General features: G+C 38.7%; 1 protein-coding gene across 5 annotated transcripts in view; it reads right to left on the bottom strand.

The window, feature by feature from the left end:
- ZCWPW2 (zinc finger CW-type and PWWP domain containing 2) overlaps positions 1-21,359 on the bottom strand; it is a 146,425-nt gene that overhangs the window by 49,176 nt on the left and 75,890 nt on the right. For all 5 annotated transcript variants that reach the window (XM_069561214.1, XM_069561212.1, XM_069561213.1 and 2 more), the window contains one exon: positions 6,970-7,081. In XM_069561214.1, coding sequence (XP_069417315.1) covers positions 6,970-7,081 — 112 coding nt within the window. The remainder of the gene's footprint in view (positions 1-6,969; positions 7,082-21,359) is intronic.

The raw sequence follows: 21,359 nt of genomic DNA, 5'->3' as shown, positions 1-21,359 counted from the left end.
TGGATAGCTATGTGTAGAAGAATGAAATTAGAAAACTTCATAACACCATACACAAAAATAAACTCAAAATGGATTGAAGACCCTAATGTAAGCGCAAACTATAAGACTCTTAAAAAGAAAACATAGGCAGAACACTTTTTGACATAAATCACAGAAAGATCCTCTTTGACTCACCTCCAAGAATAATGGAAATAAAAACAGAAATAAACAAATGGGACCTAATTAAACTTAAAAGCTTTTGCACAGTAAAGAAGCTATAAACAAGATAAAAAGACAACCCTCAGAATGGGAGAAAATAACTGCAAAAGAAGCAACTGACAAAGGATTAAATTCCAGAATATACAAGCAGCTCATGCAGCTCAATATCAGAAAATCAAACAACCCAATCAAAAAATGGGCAGAAGACTTCAACCGACATTTCTCCAAAAAAGACATACAGATGGCTAACAAACAATAAATACTGGAGAGGACGTGGAGAAAAGAGAACCTTCTTGCACTGTTGGTGGGAATGTAAATTGATACAGCCATTATGGAGAACACTATGGAAATTCCTTAGAAAACTAGGAATGAAGCTACCATATGACCTTTGAAATTAAAAGACACTTGCTTCTTGGAAGAAAAGCTACGACAAACCTAGACAGTGTATTAAAAGCAGAGACATCACTTTGCTACCAAAGGTCCGTACAGTCAAAGATATGTTTCTTTCAGTAGTCATGTATCAATGTGACAGCTGGACCATAAAAAAAGGCTGAGCATCAAAGAAATAATGCTTTTGAATTGTGGTGCTAGAGAAGACGCATGAGAATCCCATGGACCTCAAAGAGAACAAACCAGTCAATCCTAAAAGAAATCAACCCTGAATATTCATTGGAAGGGCATATGCTGAAGCTGAACCTCTAATACTTTGGTCAACTGATGTGAAGACTCTGATGCTAGGAAAGATTGAGGGCAGGAGGAAAAGGGGGCAACAGAAGATGAGATGGTTGGATGGCATCACCGACTCAATGGCCATGAGTTTGAGCAAGCTCTGAGTGAAGGACAAGGAAGCTTGGTGTGGTGTGGTCGATGGGGTCGCAAAGAGTCAAATAGGACTTAGTGCCTGAACAACAACAACAACAACAATATGACCCAGCAATCCCACTACTCGGCATATACCCTGAAAAAATAATAATTCAAAAAGGCACTTGTACCAATGTTCATTGCAGCACTACCAACAATAGACAGGACATGGAAGCAATCTAGATGTCCATCAACAGATGAATGGATAAAGAAATTGTGGTACATATATACAGTGGTGTATTACTCAGCCATAAAAAGGAATGAATTTGAGTCAGTTGAATTGATGTGGATGAACTTACAGCCCATTTTACAGTGTGAAATAAGTCAGAAAGAGAAAAACAATTGTCATATATTAATTCATACATATGAAATCTAGAAAAATGGTACTGATTAACCTATTTGCAGGGCAGGAATAGAGACAGAGATGTAGAGACAGACTTGTGGACACAGTGGCAGAAGGCAAGGATAAGATGAGAGAGTAGCTTTGAAATATATACTTTACCACAGGTAAATACACAGCCAGTGAGAAGGTGCTATATGACACAGGGAGCTCAGCCTGGTGATCTGTTAAGACCTAGAAAGGTGAGAAGGTGGGGTGGGAGGGAGGTTCAAGAGGGAGGTTCAAAAGGGAGGGGATATGTGTATACATAGAACTGAACTGAACTGAGAACTTCCCTGGTGCCTCAAGCAGTAAAGAATCCTCCTACAATGCAGGAGACCTGGGTTCGATCCCTGGGTCAGGAAAACATCCTAGAGAAAGGAATGGCTACCCACCCCAGTATTCTTGCCTGAAGAATACCAGGAACAGAGGAGCCTGGCAGGCTACAGACCATGAAGTTGCAAAGAGTCAAATACGACTGAGTGACTAAGCACACACACACAGCTGGTTCACGCTGCTGTACGGTAGAAACCAACGTAACACTAGCGGTAAAGCAGTTATCCTTCAATTAAAATTAAAATTAAAAAAGGAACAAAAGAGATTTATCAATATGGGAATATAATCACAATGAGCATGTAAAACAAACAGGATAAGAGTAAATAAATGCTTGCCATCTAAGAGCAAATTTTGCAGTACAAAATTATTTTCACAAAACAGAAAACTAGAGGAGTAGGTTATTATATTTATACCTACAACTGGCTGCCAGGTGTAAATTTCCCTTTTTCCTATGTTCAGCTGGTGCTTGAAATAACCCGTTCTGGAGTATGTTTCCTTCCTGATGAACGTACAAGATGACCCACCACCACAGATGATTCTTCAGCTAGGAGAAATACCCACCTCTTTCGCAAATTCATAGTCATCTTAGGTCACAGAATTTTTTTCCTTGTCTTACAGCTTCTTCGATACATATCTAAGCACTCTGCAAGGCCAGGATATGCCTTGAGGCAGGGACCATTTTTCAATGCAGCAGGTGCTCAGTTTTTTTACATTTAATAAAGGTATATGGATTTTATGCAAAATAGTATATGGATCTGAAATATACATTGTACCCAAACAAATTAATATAATTAACTGAAACACACAGAATATTTACATGGCATAAGTCACTATACTAGACAATGTAAAATATAAAATACTACACACTGTCACTCAGATCTTTAGTTTCTTAACTGATAAAGCAGGAGTAATATATTGGTATACTGTGATTTAAATAATATAATCTACATAAAATAATGTTCCTAAAACAATGTCTGGTAGATTTTAGATAACAATGTTCTCTTCCATTTTAGCTAATTGATGTGTGTGTGTGTGTGTGTGTGTGTGTTAGAGAGTGAGGGAGAGATCTTAACCCTTGTAATACTAGGAAAAATAGTTTGTCAGTAATATATTTCACTATTGTCTCATCTTTTCAAGTAATTTCATCATTCTTCCATTTAAATAATTATTTGTCTTTCAAACAGTTGGGAATAATTGATGAGCAATGATAAAATAGCAAAATATTTCGAGAGGGAAAAATAAGATGGTTGAAATTCCACAATGCATTTTAGATTTAAGGGCCCAGTGAGACCTGGTAGTAGTTACAATTTAGAACATGCTTTGTTGAATAAAAAAAAATTTCCCTGTTCTTCTGAAGCCCTCTGACAATAATAAAAATCACAATGAAATGCTAATCTGTACAAATAGCTAAACTGCACAAAAAGACTAAAACTGGATCCAAAAGACCCTGATCATATACTGAGAGTTAATGATGATAGAATAGAATTCACGTTTCTTCTCAAAACGTAAGCAATTCTTAAGTAAAACATCCAGTAGGGAGATGAATTGGGAACAGAAACATCCAAACTGTTGTTCAAGTACTTTTTACACTCAAAAGTTGCAGAACTGTCTCCCAGTGCAACAGAACCACTCTAATTCAAATGTCAAAGGAAAACGCTGATGTAACACTTTAAAACATAACAATCACTAGTGATTTCTCTGTTAATAACACTATGTCTGTGTTCAACTTCAGCAGCATTTACTATTTTCTAAGAGCTGAATTCTCCCTAGTGAGAAAGGTTTAATTTCCTCCCTTCAGAAATCTCTGCATGTAAGAACCCTGACATACAGAGTGAAAAGCAGTTAACAGGAAATGTAGATTTGGATAATTAAAAGGACCTTTACTTCTCTTCTGAACTATATCCACATCATATTTTTAAAGTATAAAAGAGGAGCTTCATGTAGAAAATAAAAATGTTCCAAATGAGTAGAGGTGGTTATGCATCATGAATTATAACAGATGTTAACATTTTTATTTACAACCATATGAGAGGGAAGTTTGGGTTAGAAAGAAAGCCGAGTGCCAAAGAATTGATGCTTTTGAACTGTGGTGTTGGAGAAGACTCTTGAGAGTCCCTTGGACTGCAAGGAGATCCAACCAGTCCATCCTAAAGGTCCTGGGTGTTCACTGGAAGGACTGATGCTAAAGCTGAAACTCAAATACTTTGGCCACCTCATGCGAAGAGTTCACTCACTGGAAAAGACCTTGATGCTGGGAGGCACTGGGGGCAGGAGAAGAAGGGGACGACAGAGGATGAGATGGCTGGATGGCATCACGGACTCGATGGACATGAGTTTGGGTAAACTCTGGGAGCTGGTGATGGACAGGGAGGCCTGGAGTGCTGCGATTCATGGGGTCGCAAAGAGTCGGACACGACTGAGCGACTGAACTGAACTGAAAACCTGGAAGCAACCAGGATGTTTTCAATGGGTCAGTTCAGTTCAGTTTAGTCGCTCAGTCGTGGGTGAGTGGATAAATAAACTGTGGTACACACAAACAATGGAATATAACTGGGAGTAGAGAAATCCTCACAGCTACTGGGATGAAATAAACGGTTTGCCTCTAAGCAACTAACCTTTTAAGTAACTGACCTTCTGTAAAATATTTGAATAATGGTTAATTATCTCTCAAACCTACTTGGAATACCATAAGAAGCTGTATACATCCTCGAATTCACTCTAGAAGCTAAGCAGGCACAGGACTAAATTCTCTTTTGGAGGCAGTAAAGAGGGAGTATGAAGTGAATGAGCCTGTGACACAGACTTAACTCCTAGAAGTCTGTTCATGCCCGTCAATTTGGGAAACTTCAGGCACAAAATGAGAGTCCTTAGGCACATGGCTTTCTATAATCAGGCTGAATTATACAAATTCTGCATGCGAAAACCATCAGACTTTCATAAAGAAAATGGTTTGCTGCTGCAAAATCAATCAGAAATAACCCCGTTCCAGGTCTCTGGACACGTAAGAATGCCAAAGGATGCAGACATGGACTCCCTGGCACACACAGCAAGAGCAAAGGCAGAGTAACTTACTGAGACCAGGCTACTGCCAGCGTGGAATGGCTGCAATGTAACTTTCAAAAAGTAAAAGACGCCACATTACCACAAAATATTAATGTTGAAAAAACTAAATATTTCAGTTTATTCTGGGTACACAGAGAAATGTATAGCCCATGCAAAGCACAAAATTGTATTTGTGACAATAAAGTGAGTTCAACCTTTATTGCTAATAAACAGAGACATTATATTTTCAGCTTAAGGAATAAAATCACATTTGTGTTAATAAAAGTCTTGACCACAGGAGTTTGCTTATCATTCTTTTTCCATTCTTTTCAAATCTATTTATATGCTTTAAAATCTAAACTTAGGTGGCTAGGTTAATATTTAAACTTTTTCTCAAATAAAATGTTTTTATATATGTTTTAAACTTTCCTACAGGAGAAAAAATATCACTCTTACTTTAAAATTCAGTAAGCACAAAAGACCAGATCCTCCCTTAGAAAAATCTGCTTTAGAACTTAAGGTGGAGAAAATCAGAAGGTGCCTTGTAAGAAAAAAATATATATCCTTATGATCACTAAGCAGAAAAAAATTTAAATATATTTATTTATTGAAAAATCATTTCCATGCAACTATTAAATTTTTTAGAGTTAAAAATGTATTATAGCTTCTACAAACCCTATGAATTCATTTAAAAAGGTACCCATAAACCACAATATTTATGATTCAAGAGAACTTTGAGGATGCTTTGAAATATTATACTTTTTTACCTAATTAAAATAGTTAAAGATAACTTTTTATCTCTGCCTTGAATTTTTTAAAAAATTAAACATTTTGAAAAATACTTTGTTCTAAAATAATATAGCGTATCCAAATAAAAGTTTCACTCAAGGAATGTATTTTTAAAGCCATAGCTTCTAATTTTGAAATAAATGCTTTGAAATACACAAGAGAATCTATGTAGAAAGGTTAAGAATATAGATGACAAAAGCATTAATTAAAACACCTACATTTAAATAGAGTGCTCACTAAATAGACACTACTCCAAAAGGATATATAGATAGCCAAACAACACATGAAAAGATGCTCAACATAACTAATTATTAGAGAAACGCAAATCAAATTGCATGAATTATCACCTCACACTGGTAAGAATGGCCATCATCAGAAAGTTTACAAATAATAAATGCTGGAGAGGTTGTAAGAAAAAGGGAACCCTCCTATACTTTTGGTGGGAATGTAAATTGGTGCAGCCACTATGGAGAACAGGATGGAGGCTCCTTAAAAAACTAAAAATAGAGCTACCATATGATCCAGCAATCCATTCCTGGACATATATCTAGAGAAAACTATAATCTGAAAAGAAGCATGTGCCTCAGTGTTCTTTGCAGCACTATTTACATGAGCCAAGACATGGAAACAACCTAAATGTCCATCAACAGAGGAATAGATAAAGAAGAGACAAAAGAATACTACTCAGCCACAAAAAGGAATGAAAAAGTGACATTTGCAGAGACATGGATGGACCTAGAGATTATAAGACAGAGTGAAGTAAGTCAGAAAGAGAAAAACAAATATTACATTGATATAATACCACTTTACATGGAATTTAGAAAAACGGTAGAGATGAACTTATTTGCAAAGTAGAAACAGAAACTACAGACGTAGAAAACAAATTTCTAGTTACCGAGGGGAGATGCTGGAGTGGGATGAATTGGGAGATTGGGACTGACGTATATACACTATTGACACTGAGCATAAAATAGACAACTAATGAGAACCTAACACAGGGGACTCTTCACCATCCTCTGTGGTGACTTAAATGGGAAAGAAATCTGAAAAAGAAGGAATATATGTATATATACAGCTGATTCACTCTGCTGCACAGCAGAAAATAATACAACATTGTAAAGCAGCTATGTGCCAACAGAAATTAATTTTTTAAAATGGACTGCATGTTTAGTCATGGAAAATAGTGTCAGAGGGCAAAAAATAAATACTATTAATCCATATAAGAATAAATTTTCATTGGACAAAGATATACTATTTTCCTATGAAACAGAAAGAGAGATTTTTAAATGTGCAAAAATGTTTTCGAAAGACACTCTTGAATAAATCCTTGTTTTGTGGTGGTGAAGAATAAACAACGCACATACCCTGTTTTGATAGGTAGCATCTTTCCAGCCGTTGCTCATGAGAACATCCATAGAGGAGGTATGCTTCTTGCAGGGCACTCTTATACCACTTATTTTTCTTACATTTTTCTGGCTAAAGAGAGACGGAAAAATAGTAAGATTCATCTTTAAGTATATTTTTTTAACAGGTTCAGCTGTTGAGTTTGAACTAAAACTAAGCACTGTACAATACATTCAGTTCAGTTCAGTAGCTCAGTCGTGTCTGACTCTTTGCGACCCCATGAATCGCAGCACGCAAGGCCTCCCTGTCCGTCACCATCTCCCGGAGTTCACTCAGACTTACGTCCATCGAGTCTGTGATGCCATCCAGCCATCTCATCCTCTGTCATCCCCTTCTCCTCCTGCCCCCAATCCCTCCCAGCATCACAGTCTTTTCCAATGAGTCAACTCTTCGCATGACGTGGCCAAAGTACTGGAGTTTCAGCTTTAGCATCATTCCTTCCAAAGAAATCCCAGGGCTGATCTCCTTCAGAATGGACTGGTTGGATCTCCTGGCAGTCCAAGGGACTCTCAAGAGTCTTCTCCAATACCACAGTACAATACATTAGACTTTGATTATTATTTTTTGGTTTATTTTAGAATATAGCAAAGTTGGAGAAATTTTGTATGTTAATAGCCAAAAGGGTCAGATACTCAATTCACTAAGATATTTTAATATGATTTGTCTCAGACTTAGTTAACAGATAGTTAAGACCACCAGCGTAACAAAGTAGTGAATATTATTACATTATATAAGAATAATTTTGACTCCTCTTTAAGTAACAAGGCAATGGTAATGTAATAATAAAAATTGAAAGGCACAGTTTCTTACTGTAGTAAAACTAATTCCACTCACATCTAGTTTTGGTGTTATAGCAGATAGCTGGCATATTCATACAATTTTTTGAAACTTTCTGTGCCCAATTTCTTCACCTGTAAAATGTGGCTAATGCAATCACCATAAGTATTAAAGGAAACAATAAGTATTAAATTCAGTAAGTATTAAAGGAATAATAGATGAGAGAGTTTTCTGGCATAATAAGTGATCAATACATGTTATTCTACTTGAATACAGTTCTTTTTCTAAATATATATTCAATTTAAAAAAATATAACTTCAGAGACTTCCCTGGTGGTCCAGTGGTTAAGACCCCATGCTGCCAAAACAGGGGGGATGGGTTTGATCATGGTTTGGGAACTAAGATCCCACATGCCATGTAGCATAGCCAAAATATTTTTTAAAAAATAACAGCTGGAAAATTTAATTTGAAAAGAAAAGTGGAATAAAAGAAACTTTAGGTTAAAAATGACTGTAAAAATTATATGGCCTAGTAATTTTGCCAATGTTATTTTAGAGCTTATCCCTAAAAGGTTGTTATGATGCTTAAAAAATTTACAACTTATAAAATGCATGCCATCATTTTTCAGCACCAAAAAGAATACAGGTGTTAAATTGCATGTGGTCCTGGACACTATTTGGCATAAAAGTAGTGAAAAAATACAATCAAACAAAAATCTATTTTTGTAAATCAAACAATAGATTTTTGTACACAGAATACCTAAATTTCATTTATTAAGTTATTTCATAGGAAAAAAGAAAAGACAGATACAATTCAAAAAACATTAGATAATTTAAACTAATTTAAGAATATCTAAGCTATAATAACATTTGCAGATTTAAAACATGTTTGCCTCTCAAATGTTATAAAGATGCTAAGTTCAACATTTATAGGACTTCCCTGGTGGTGCTTCCCTGATAGCTCAGTTGGTAAAGAATCTGCCTACAATGCAGGAGACCCTGGTTTAATTTATGGGTCTGGAAGATCTGCTGGAGAAGGGATGGGCTACCCACTCCAGTATTCTTGGGCTTCCCTGGAGTATTCTGGCCTAGAGAATTCCATGGACTGTATAGTCCATGGGGTCTCAAAGAGTTGGACACGACGGCGACTTTCAATATCATGGTAACTTTCTGGGGGTGCAGTAGATAAGAATCCACCTGCCAATGTAGGGGAAATGGGTTCAATCCCTGGTTTGGGAGGATTCCACTTGCCACAGAGCAACTAACCCCATACAGGGCAACTACCGAGCCTGTGCGCCACAACCAGTGAAGCCTGCGCCTAGAGCCTGTGCCCCACAGAAAGAAAAGCCACCTCAATGAGAAGGCCCACAACTCAACGAAGAGTAGCCTTTGCTCACCACAACTATAGAAAGCCAGAGCAAAGCAAGGAAGACCCAGTGCAGCAAAAAATTAATTTTAAAAAGATTTAAAAAATAATTTATAGATAATAAAAAATCACCTATAAGCTGTCACGTGTGTGGTGATCAGTCGCTCAGTCATGTCGAACCCTTTGGACCTCATGCACTGTAGCCCGCCAGGCTCCTCTGTCCATGGGACTATCTGGGCAAAGAATATAAGAGTGGGTCGCCACGCCATCCTCCAGGGGATCTCCTGACCCAAGGACTGAACCCCCATATCCTGTAGGAGGATTCTTTACCACTGGACAACCTGGGAAGCTGTCACAGCACTAATCAACTAAAGTTAAGGAAATTTCTTAAGGAAAACCGACACAAAATATTCCAAAATTAAACCCTGGTGAGTTTGGAGAGCGAAAAAGAAATTTTTAATCCTGTGTCTGAGAATCTTTAAGAATTTATCAGTAAGTATGTGCCACCTAGTGGTAATATTACAATTAAACATCTTCTATGAAGACCTACAAGACCTTTTAGAACTAACATCCAAAAAAGATGTCCTTTTCATTCTAGGGGACTGGAATGCAAAAGTAGGAAGTCAAGAAACACCTGGAGTAACAGGCAAATTTGGCCTGGGAATGCGGAATGAAGCAGGGCAAAGACTAATAGAGTTTTGCTAAGTAAATGCACTGGTCATAGCAAACACCCTCTTCCAACAACACAAGAGAAGACTCTACACATGGGCATCACCAGATGGTCAACACCGAAATCAGATTGATTATATTCTTTGCAGCCAAAGATGGAGCTCTATACAATCAGCAAAAACAAGACCAAGAGCTGACTGTGGCTCAGATCATGAACTCCTTATTACCAAATTCAGACCCAAATTGAAGAAAGTAGGGAAAATCGCTAGACCATTCAGGTATGACCTAAATGAAATCCCTTCCTCTTATGATTATACAGCGGAAGTGAGAAATAGATTTAAGGGCCTAGATCTGATAGACAGAGTACCTGATGAACTACGGAATGAGGTTCATGACATTGTACAGGAGACAGGGATTAAGACCATCCCCATGGAAAAGAAATGCAAAAAAAGCAAAATGGCTGTCTGGGGAGGACTTACAAATAGCTGTGAAAAGAAGAGAGGCGAAAAGCAAAGGAGAAAAGGAAAGATATAAGCATCTGAATGCAGAGTTCCACAGAAGAGCAAGAAGAGATAAGAAAGGCTTCTTCAGGGATCAATGCAAAGAAATGGAGGAAAACAACAGAATGGGAAAGACTAAAGATCTCTTCAAGACAAGTAGAGATACCAAGGGAACATTTCATGCAAAGATGGGCTCGATAAAGGACAGAAATGGTCTGGACCTAACAGAAGCAGAAGATATTAAGAAGAGGTGGCAAGAATACACAGAAGAACTGTACAAAAAAGATCTTCATGACCCAGATCATCACGATGATGTGATCACTCATCTAGAGCCAGACATCCTGGAATGTGAAGTCAAGTGGGCCTTAGGAAGCATCACTATGAACAAAGCTAGTGGAGGTGATGGAAATCCAGTTGAGCTATTTAAAATTCTGAAAGATGATGCTGTGAAAGTGCTGCACTCAATATGCCAGCAAATTGGGAAAACTCAGCAGTGGCCACAGGACTGGAAAAGGTCACTTTTCATTCCAATCCCAAAGAAAGGCAATGCCAAAGGATGCTCAAACTACCACACAATTGCACTCATCTCACATGCTAGTAAAGTAATGCTCAAAATTCTCCAAGCCAGGCTTCAGCAATACGTGAACCGTGAACTTCCTGATGTTCAAGCTGGTTTGAGAAAAGGCAGAGGAACCAAAGATCAAATTGCCAACATCCACTGGATCATGGAAAAAGCAAGAGAGTTCCAGAAAAACATCTATTTCTGCTGTACTGACTATGCCAAAGCCTTTGACTGTGTGGATCACAATCAACTGTGGAAAATTCTGAAAGAAATGGGAATACCAGACCACCTGACCTGCCTCTTGAGAAACCTATATGCAGGACAGGAAGCAACAGTTAGAACTGGACATGGAACAACTGACTGGTTCCAAATAGGAAAAGGAGTACGTCAAGGCTGTATATTGTCACCCTGCTTATTTAACTGATATGCAGAGCACATCATGAGAAACGCTGGACTGGAAGAAACACAACCTGGAACCCAGATTGCTGGGAGAAATATCAATAACCTCAGATATGCAGATGACACCACCCTTATGACAGAAAGTGAAGAGGAACTCAAAAGCCTCTTGATGAAAGTGAAAGTGGTGAGTGAAAAAGTTGGCTTAAAGCTCAACATTCAGAAAATGAAGATCATGGCATCCGGTCCCATCACTTCATGGGAAATAGATGGGGAAACAGTGTCAGACTTTATTTTTTTGGCCTCCAAAATCACTGCAGATGGTGACTGCAGCCATGAAATTAAAAGACGCTCGCTCCTTGGAAGAAAAGTTATGACCAACCTAGATAGCATATTCAAAAGCAGGGACATTACTTTGCCGACTAAGGTCCGTCTAGTCAAGGCTATGGTTTTTCCAGTGGTCATGTATGGATGTGAGAGTTGGACTGTGAAGAAGGCTGAGTGCCGAAGAATTGATGCTTTTGAACTGTGGTGTTGGAGAAGATTGAGAGTCCCTTGGACTGCAAGGAGATCCAACCAGTCCATTCTGAAGGAGATCAGCCCTGGGATTTCTTTGGAAGGAATGATGCTAAAGCTGAAACTCCAGTACTTTGGCCACCTCATGCGAAGAGTTGACTCACTGGAAAGACTTTGATGCTGGGAGGGATTGGGGGCAGGAGGAGAAAGGGATGACAGAGGATGAGATGGCTGGATGGCATCACGGACTCGATGGACATGAGTATGAGTGAACTCCGGGAGTTGGTGACGGACAGGGAGGCCTTGCGTGCTGCGATTCATGGAGTCGCAAAGAGTCGGACACGACTGAGCGACTGAACTGAACTGAACTGAACTGAAAAGAACTCAAACTCTTGCTGTACAAAGAATTTTGAATTTCAGAATAAGGCTCAGATATGCAATGTATTTTCAATTAGTTCGTTCTTTGATTGAAGAAGCGATTCTAAAAGCATAGAATGTGCCTCCCTGTCCACCCCGGTACCTTTTCTCCCGAAGGCACCCCAAATTACGAGTTTCTTTCACAGTCTTCGAGAGACACTGTATCCACCTATAAGCGTTTACATCACTTAAATATCTATTTTTACAGAATGCTATTAATATCTATATACTTTGAGTTTTTCTATTCATATCTTGCAGATTTCTTTATTTATAGATTTATACTATGTATTTCAGACTCTCAGGATCTATCACTGAACAAAAAAGATGAAGCTTACAATCTAACCAGTGAATTAAGCTTAACAAATACATAAAGGCTCTACTTTAAGAGGCAGCAAATATTCTGTAATAAAGAAAAGGTGAGGCAATAAAGTGGTTCAGGGTAGCTGTCATTGAAAAAGTGACATTTAAGGAAGGATCTGAAGGAGGTCGAGCAGCTACCGGAGATATCCTGAGAAAGAGTACTGCGGGTGGAGAAAAGACGCTCTAACACAGGAGAATACAAATGTACTCAAGAGGCACCAAGGAAGGGAAGCTGGTTATCAGTGAATGAGAAAGAAATGAGTAACTGAGTATGATGTCTGAAGAATTAACAGGGACCAGGTCATGGAGGGCCTTGCAGGCCACTGTAGGAACTCTGCAGTGAGTTCCTGGCTTTTACTCTGAGTGTAAAGGGAGTCACTGCACAGTTCTGAGCAGAAAAATTTGTTTTGACTGAATGCTTCAAAACAATCCATCATCCTGCTTGCTGTAATGAGAACAGACCACAAAAGCAAGTGTAGAGTGGATGACTGGCTGCTACAATCATCGAGGCAAGACATGATGGTGGTACAGTCCAGGTCACAGCAGCCACTGTGCTGAAAAGCAGTAGGATTCCAGGTGTAATCTGGAGGTAGACCAAAAATCATTAACTTCTTAACCAACTGGAAATTGGCTATGAGAGATAGAGAGGATGACTCTAAGGCTCTGGGACCAGGTAAGTAGAGGATGGAATTTGCTATCCACCGAGACAGGGGAACTGTCAAAGAAGTGAGATAGGGGTGGTGTGGAGATCAAGAGTTCACACCTTTTGAATACACACTACAACACCTGAGGCGCACTCTCATAAGGGAATTCAGTAGAGAGAACTGAACTGCAGAGAAAATGGAGGAAACACACACATACACCATATTTAAAGCCAAGAAATTAGAATAAAAACCAAGGGAATGAGGAAATAGATGCATACATATACAAATAGGTAGCATACATGTACCACTATTTATTTTACAAATGCGCTTGTGATGGACAGTTAGGTTTTTTCCAATATTTTGCAAGATGAAACAATGCTGCAATAAAACATTTTGTCCATACGTCTCCTTACCCATGTTAACGTGTACTGAAGCATAAATTTCTAAGACATTGAACTTAAGTTAAATTTTGGAGCTATTGTGAAATCACTCTTGAATGAGGTGATCACAATTTACAATGCCATGAACAGTATGCTTTGTCACACTCTGGAGAATACTCTTGTTACCAAACTCAGAGCTCTGCCAATATTTTTAAGGAAAAAAAGGTATTTCCTTTCTATTAGAATTTGCATTTCTAAAATTCTTTGAGTAATTTTTCACATTTTTCCAGTTTTATTGATACATAATTGACAAATAACTGTATAAATTTAAGGAGTACTACACAATGATTTGAGATATATATATATATATATATATATATATATATATATTACCATGTAGGGTTTGTTAACATATATCATCAACTCACATAATAGCCTTTATCTGTGTGTATGGTGAGAACATTTAAGATCTGCTCTCAGCAACTGTCAAGTATATAACACAGCAATGTTATTAATAACGATAGTCACCACATTATACATTAGACTCTCAGACCTTATTCATCAGTTTTTCATGTTTTCTTTTTTAAAATTTTAACTGAAGGATAATTACTTTATAATATTATGATGGGTTTTGCCATACATCAACATGAATCAACCATAAGTATACATATGTCCCCTCCCTCTTGAATCCCCCTCCCACCTCCCTGCCCATCCCACCCCCTGAGGCTGTCACAGGGCAGGGGCTTTGGGTTATCTGCATCATACACTAAACCTCCCACTGGCTATCCATTTCACATACGGTAATGCATGCATTTCAGTGCTATTTTCTCTAACCGTCCCACCCTTTTCTTCTCTCACTGTGTTCAAAAGTCTGTTCTTTATGTCTGTCTCCTTTGCTGCCCCATGAGTAGGATCATCAGTACTGTCCTTCTAGATTCCATCAGTTCAGTTCAGTGGCTCAGTCGTGTCCGACTCTTTGCGATCCCATGAATCGCAGCACACCAGGCCTCCCTGTCCATCACCAACTCCCGGAGTTCACTCAGACTCATGTCCATCGAGTCCATGATGCCATCCAGCCATCTCATCCTCGGTCGTCCCCTTCTCCTCCTGCCCCCAATCCCTCCCAGCATCACAGTCTTTTCCAATGAGTCAACTCTTCTCATGAGGTGGCCAAAGTACTGGAGTTTCAGCTTTAGCAGCATTCCTTCCAAAGAAATCCCAGGGCTGATCTTCAGAATGGACTGGTTGGATCTCCTTGCAGTCCAAGGGACTCTCAAGAGTCCTCTCCAACAGCACAGTTCAAAGGCATCAATTCTTCAGTGCTCAACCTTCTTCACAGTCCAACTCTCACATCCATACATGACCACAGGAAAAACCATAGCCTTGACTAGATGGACCTTAGTCGGCAAAGTAGTATCTCTGCTTTTGAATATGCTATCTAGGTTGGTCATAACTTTTCTTCCAAGGAGTAAGCGTCATTTAATTTCATGGCTGCCGTCACCATCTGCAGTGATTTTGGAGCCCAAAAAATAAAGTCTGACACTGTTTCCACTGTTTCCCCATCTATTTCCCATGAAGTGATGGGACCAGATGCCATGATCTTAATTTTCTGAATGTTGAGCTTTAAGCCAACTTTTTCACTCTCCTCTTTCACTTTCATCAAGAGGCTTTTGAGTTCCTCTTCACTTTCTACCATAAGGGTGGTGTCATCTGCATATCTGAGGTTATTGATATTTCTCCCAGCAATCTTGATTCCAGCTTGTGTTTCTTCCAGCCCAGCGTTTTTTCTTATGATGTACTCTGTATATCAGTTAAATAAGCAGGGTGACAATATATAGCCTTGATGTACTCCTATAGATAGGTGTTAATATTTGATATTTGTCTTTCTCCGACTTATTTCATTCCGTATTACAGGCTGAAAGCCAGTTCTTTTCTATGGAATAACTGTTCAAATCTTGTGTTAATATTTATATTGGCTGCCTTCTCATTGATTTGTAAGAGATTTTTATGTGTTAAAGAAGTATTCCTTTGCTATATGTACTACAAATATCTTCTCCTATTTTTAGTTTATGTGTTAGTATAATTGTATTTTTTTTCATTTAAATTTTTCATCCTTCTAGAACTAATTTAAATGTAAGGTGTGAAATATAGCCTCTACTTCATTTTTTCCCAAGTAGTTAGCCATCTGTACATATATAATTTATTAAACAATAACAACCTTAGAAAACTACTTGAATACAACCTTACCATTAACTATTTTCAAGTACTTTTGAACTTTATATTGTTCTATTAATCTATCAAATAACTGTTAAAATCAAGCTCCTTTAACTACTGGAGAGTTATTATAATTCAATATTTTATAGTCCCAACTCCCTCTCCCATATCTGGGCTTACCCTAGATTCTTTATGGCTCAGCGGTATAGAATCCGCCTGCAAGGCAGGAGACTCAGGAGACACACATCCGATCCCTCTTCCACGTTTTATTTTCCTACAACTTTTAGAAATTGACCCTTGAACAGCACAGGTTTGAACTTTGCAATCGCATTTTTATGTAGAGTTTTCATTCAATAGGTCCTGCTATACTACACGACCCAAGGTTGGTTGAATCTGTGGGTGCAGAACTGGTGAACTTTGATGCTCATGGTGCATGCACGTGTGCTAAGTCACTTCAGTCAATGATCACTGGGAAATTACAGGTAGACTTTCAACTGCAGAGGGTTGATGTCCCTGACTCTCGAGTTTTTCATGGGTCAACTGTAGGGGTTTTTTTAAGTTCTTTTTAATGATAAAGAAGATGTAGTACATACATATAATGGAACACTACTCAGCTATTAAAAGCTATGCCATGCACAACAGCACGCATGGACCCAGAGAGGATCATACTAAGTGAAGTCAGCCCAATACAGACACACACATGATACCACCTATATGCAGAATCAGAAAGAGAGGTGTGAACTTATTCACAAAACAGGAACTGACTCAAAGACTTTGAGAATGAATTTATGGTTACTGGGTAGAGAAAGGGGAGGGACAGGTTGGGAGTTTGAGATTGACATGAACACAATGCTGTATTTAAAACAATCAACAAAGACCTACTGTATAGCACAGGGAACTCTGCTCAATACTCTGTAATAACCTAAATGGGAAAAGAATTTGAAAAAGAACAGATACATGTATAATAAAATCACCCTCTGCTGTTACATCTGAAACTAACTACTGGCCCATATGGTCTTGTTCCAAGTAACTTCTGGCTCTCTGGGAAAGATGCGTGCTATCACTATATACTAACACGAAGTAGCACATCCAAAGCAAAGAATATCTATGTATCTGTCCACCCAATAAGGCCAGTGAAGAGAAATCTGCAGTCAGGCAGAAATTCATATCTTCTGTTGTTTTGTATTTAAGATTGCTTCTCCCCATAAAAATTAATCAAGATATTAGGTTGGCCAAAAAGTTCATTTGGGTTTTTCCATATTCTCTTTCCATACTCTCTCTTATGGAAAAAACTCAATGAATTTTCTGGACAACTCAATAATCACTTGGGGTTGTAGCAGGATAAATCTCACTCCTCAAACTTGAATGTGTGCACAATGTCACATGACCTTATTTTTGCTAAAAAAAAATTGAATGTGCCAGTCCTTGTCCAACAAGGATAAGAAATTTGATCTTGCTCATTTTGGGGCCACTGCTTTCTTTCCCTAGGTTCCTGTAAATTGGGAGGGAAAGACGGTGCCTGAAGAGTGAGGAGAGATTATTACTCCTCAACCCATAAGGCTTCCATGAATAACATCTCTATTCAAATCCCTCGAAGTCAGGTAATCACAACTTCTTCAGGCCCAGACCAAAGGGTCCTTTCTGAGGCTGGAAACCATCAGCCTCCCAGCGCACCTTGCGCTCTTCTTTTGTGAGGTACTCCATTCCCCAGGGCAATGGTGGACCCTTGTCATCTTCCAGGTCTGAAAGAATTTTCTCTGCCTGCATGCTCTTGCCTGCCCCATGCCGATTTAGGGAGCTCAGGTCAAGGAGACAGGTCAGCTCTGCTTTTGATCCCAACAGAAAACATCCCTGAGAGATGAAAATAAAAGAAATATGACCACTTTCTGGAATAAATTAAAGGGAAAAATATAACCGAAACAAGAATTATTACCAACCTGTTATCTGGTTGGCTGTGGCGAAGGATCTCCTAGTGCAGGATTCTCCAGGTGGTCTTTCCTCTCCCCCCTGGCTGGGCACCCTGCCCCTTCATTCTGCCTGTCTACTCCTCTCCCTTAATTTCTCCCCATGGCACTCATCAACAGCTAACACAATGTATCTTTCTTTAAAAAATATGTTAACTGCATGTCTCACTCCACTAATTTAAGTCACATGACAGCATTTAAATTTTGTCTGTTTTCGATGAATTCTGAGCCTAGAATCAGTGCAAGTAATAGGAGCTCAGTAAATATTTTGAGTATCATAAATAGATATTTTTTGTTTATGGTGGTATGAGCAGAGCCCACACAGAAAATTGGGGATGAAAATAAAAGGTTGATACATTTTAATCCTGAATTATGTGATTATCCCTAGAACAGTAAAAGAAAAATGTATAAACATGACGACTATCTGGCATTATAATATGGTGATATTACTTCTTTTTAAAAGTTTATTTATTTATTTATTGGTTGCACTGCCCAGCATGTGGGATCTTAGCTCTCTGACCAAGGATTGAACCTGCAGTTCCTGCATCGAAAGCTCGAAGTTTTCACCACTGTACTACTAGGAAAGTCCCTGATATTACTTCTAAGATGATGTTAAACTTCATTTTCTTGTAAGAATTCAGATCTGTACAGTATTTTATGAACCACTGATTTATCCTATGATATTAATATCATTTTTTCTTGAAAAAACAGTGTGTCTAATTTCAAGTACTTTAAGTGTTATGCAAAGAAAATAGTGCCTAATTTTAAAATTAAGTTCAAGCAAATCTTCTTAATATGACCTATTTGAGAGGATAGCAGAGTCTCACTAAAATCCTATAGATACCACATAGTAGCTACTATCCAATATTGTCGATTCAAATTTTGATGATATTAATAAAAGTTAGCTGTAAATATAAGTATTTATAATCTATAAAATTTATCTTTCAGACACAGTGTTGAGAATATATTAAAAATCTGGAAAACTGGAATCGTAAGTACTGAGACTGTTGTATTGGATTTTATAAATTCATTGAAGCAGCTTTAAATACTGACCACTACCTTACTATTTTATTACTTTAAGCTATAATATGTCTTTAGAAGCATGAGGGGATAAGTCATAGACTTCATAACCTAAAGCAATACGAAATAACTTTCCTTTGCCATGCATCTCTCCTAAATGCGTGGGGACCAACGCCGCCACCTAGTGGAGTCCTCTGCCTAAGGACTCCTGTCGACTGTTGCTGTTTATACACTCAAGCTCCAGTGCACCTCACTGACTCAACCCGTGGAGCAACGTCTATTTCCTATCAGGCCAAAGCTACTGTTTTCACTTAGAGGAGTTCAGTAGGAAGTTGATCATAAGGACATCTTGTCTTCCTTAAATTGGATTTCTGCAACAGCAACCAGCAATCTTAACAGTAAGAACATTCTCATTCCTCTGATGCCAACTAGAAGATAGTCACAGGAACCTTTGTGCACCTCACATGCCTGGGCTTTGTAACACCTGCCTCCTCTCTTACCTGCCATCTTTAATACAGGTTCTGGATGGTTTAGACAGCTCATTCAAATTATTGAGCCCTGGAAGCAATAATGGTTTCGAAATCATAAATAGGAATTTGCTTACTCTAACTCAGCCAGATTTTAAGATCAAAATAACTTAGGTCTCCCACATCCAAAAAAACCGAAAAGTATGAGCCAGTTGACCTCCCTTCCCCAAAAAAAGTTCCAGCTCTGTTTAGTCTGATCCCTTACATCAACTTCAAAGATAATACCAAGAAGGCAATGAGTATTAGGAGAGAAATTAGGCAGAAAGGAAAGAATAAGAAAATGTGACAGTTAAACCTTTAAGGTGATTCCATTACTTGGTTTGACACGTGCCTGAGCAGGCCCTGAACTTTGGGGAGGGGGAGGGGAAGGAAGTCAAGCAGCTTTAGGTAAAATAGCCCCAATGGACAAATTAGGAAAACCACGGGCTACCAGCTAAGCTCTTCATTCATCTAGACTTTAACTTGTGTTTTCTAAGTATTTTGAATATCTAAGTTTTTTTCCTAACAAGATGGATAAACAACCACTGTGTGTTGTTTTAAAAGGAACCCTAGTCTAATATTCTGGGGCTTCCCCGGTGGCGCAGTGGTAAAGAATTCACCAGCCAATGCAGAAGACACAAGAGACGTGAGTTCAATCCCTAGGTCAGGAAGCTGCCCTGCAGTAGGAAATGGCAACCCACCCCAGCATTCCTGCCTGGGACATCCCGTGGGCAGAGGAGCCTGGCAGGCTACAGTCGGACACAGCTGACTGACTGAGCACATGCGCATACATCCACACACAGACTAACATGTCAGGCTGGTCTGTTACCTGGGCTGACATCCCTTTTCATACAGTGAATACTTCTGTCATTTAATGTGTAGACCAGATTTGGAGAGAAGAGAGAAAGAAAGAGGCCTCCAGCTACCACAGCAATGAAAAAATTAGTCACCACCAAGAGAGAAACTATTTAAAGGGACAGGGGGATCCAATATCACAGTTTTGCTAAAGATTTGCCTTGCTTCTTTGGCACATGGACTCATAAACACATGAATAAAGCACACCAGGTTCCTCTCTCTCCACGGGATTTTCCAGGAAAGAATACTGGAATGGGTTGCCATTTCCTATCCCAGGGGATATTCTGACCCAGGGATTGAACCTGCACCTCTTGCATCTCCTGCATTGGCAGACAGATTCTTCACCACTATGCCACCTGAGAAGACTTAAATTCCACAAGGTAAACACGATAAAAACAACACATGCTTTTATATCTCTCTTCTTTAGCTAATTATAGTAAAGCAGAGCATAATATATGGGGGGATAATCTGCTATAGACACTCCCCAGGATGCAGGTTCAGGAGTACATATATAGACTACACTGGGTCTTCGCTGCAGCTTGCAAGCTTCTCCTGTTCAGGCGCCTAAGGATCTAGACAGCATGGCTCAGTAGCTGCAGCATGGACGCTTAGCAGCTCCACAGCCTTTGGGATCTTAGTTCCCTGACCGAGGGAACTAATAAACCTGTGACCTCAGCATTGGAAGGCTGATTCTTAATCACTGGACCACCAAGGAAATCCCTCAGGAATATATACTTTTAAAGAACTCTATAGGAGAATGTGATGATGAGCAAGTTTGGCAAACAAAACTAGAGTAAAACAAACACACAACAACAACAACAAAAAACCCCTGGTATCAGGATACCAAAGTTTGTATTAATAATAACAAATTACTTCTAAGATTACAAGGGAATGAAATAAATCCTAAGTTTTAGTGACAGCCATGCAGAGGCCCAAAAGAATCAGTGCACTAAAGGTGAAGAGAGCTGTCACATCTTTGTCCAACTTTGAAAAGCCCTGGCTAAAGATTAAGTTAATTAATCAAGTTGGCTGAATTAACAACAGGAGACCAATAAGGAGGGCTTTGTGATTTTCCAGTTTATAGGTGATAGCTTATTACGAATTTGGTATGCTTATAAAGATTAGAAACAGATGGTCCAAAGTAAACCGAGCAGGCTGTCATATAATGTAAAAATCTGGAACTTGCAGTCGGAAGACCTGGGCTT

This window comes from Ovis canadensis, chromosome 19 (genome assembly GCF_042477335.2).
Source record: "Ovis canadensis isolate MfBH-ARS-UI-01 breed Bighorn chromosome 19, ARS-UI_OviCan_v2, whole genome shotgun sequence".
NCBI lineage: Eukaryota > Metazoa > Chordata > Mammalia > Artiodactyla > Bovidae > Ovis > Ovis canadensis.
Note: the sequence above shows the minus strand (reverse complement) of the source record. Positions and strands in the feature narration are given on the sequence as shown.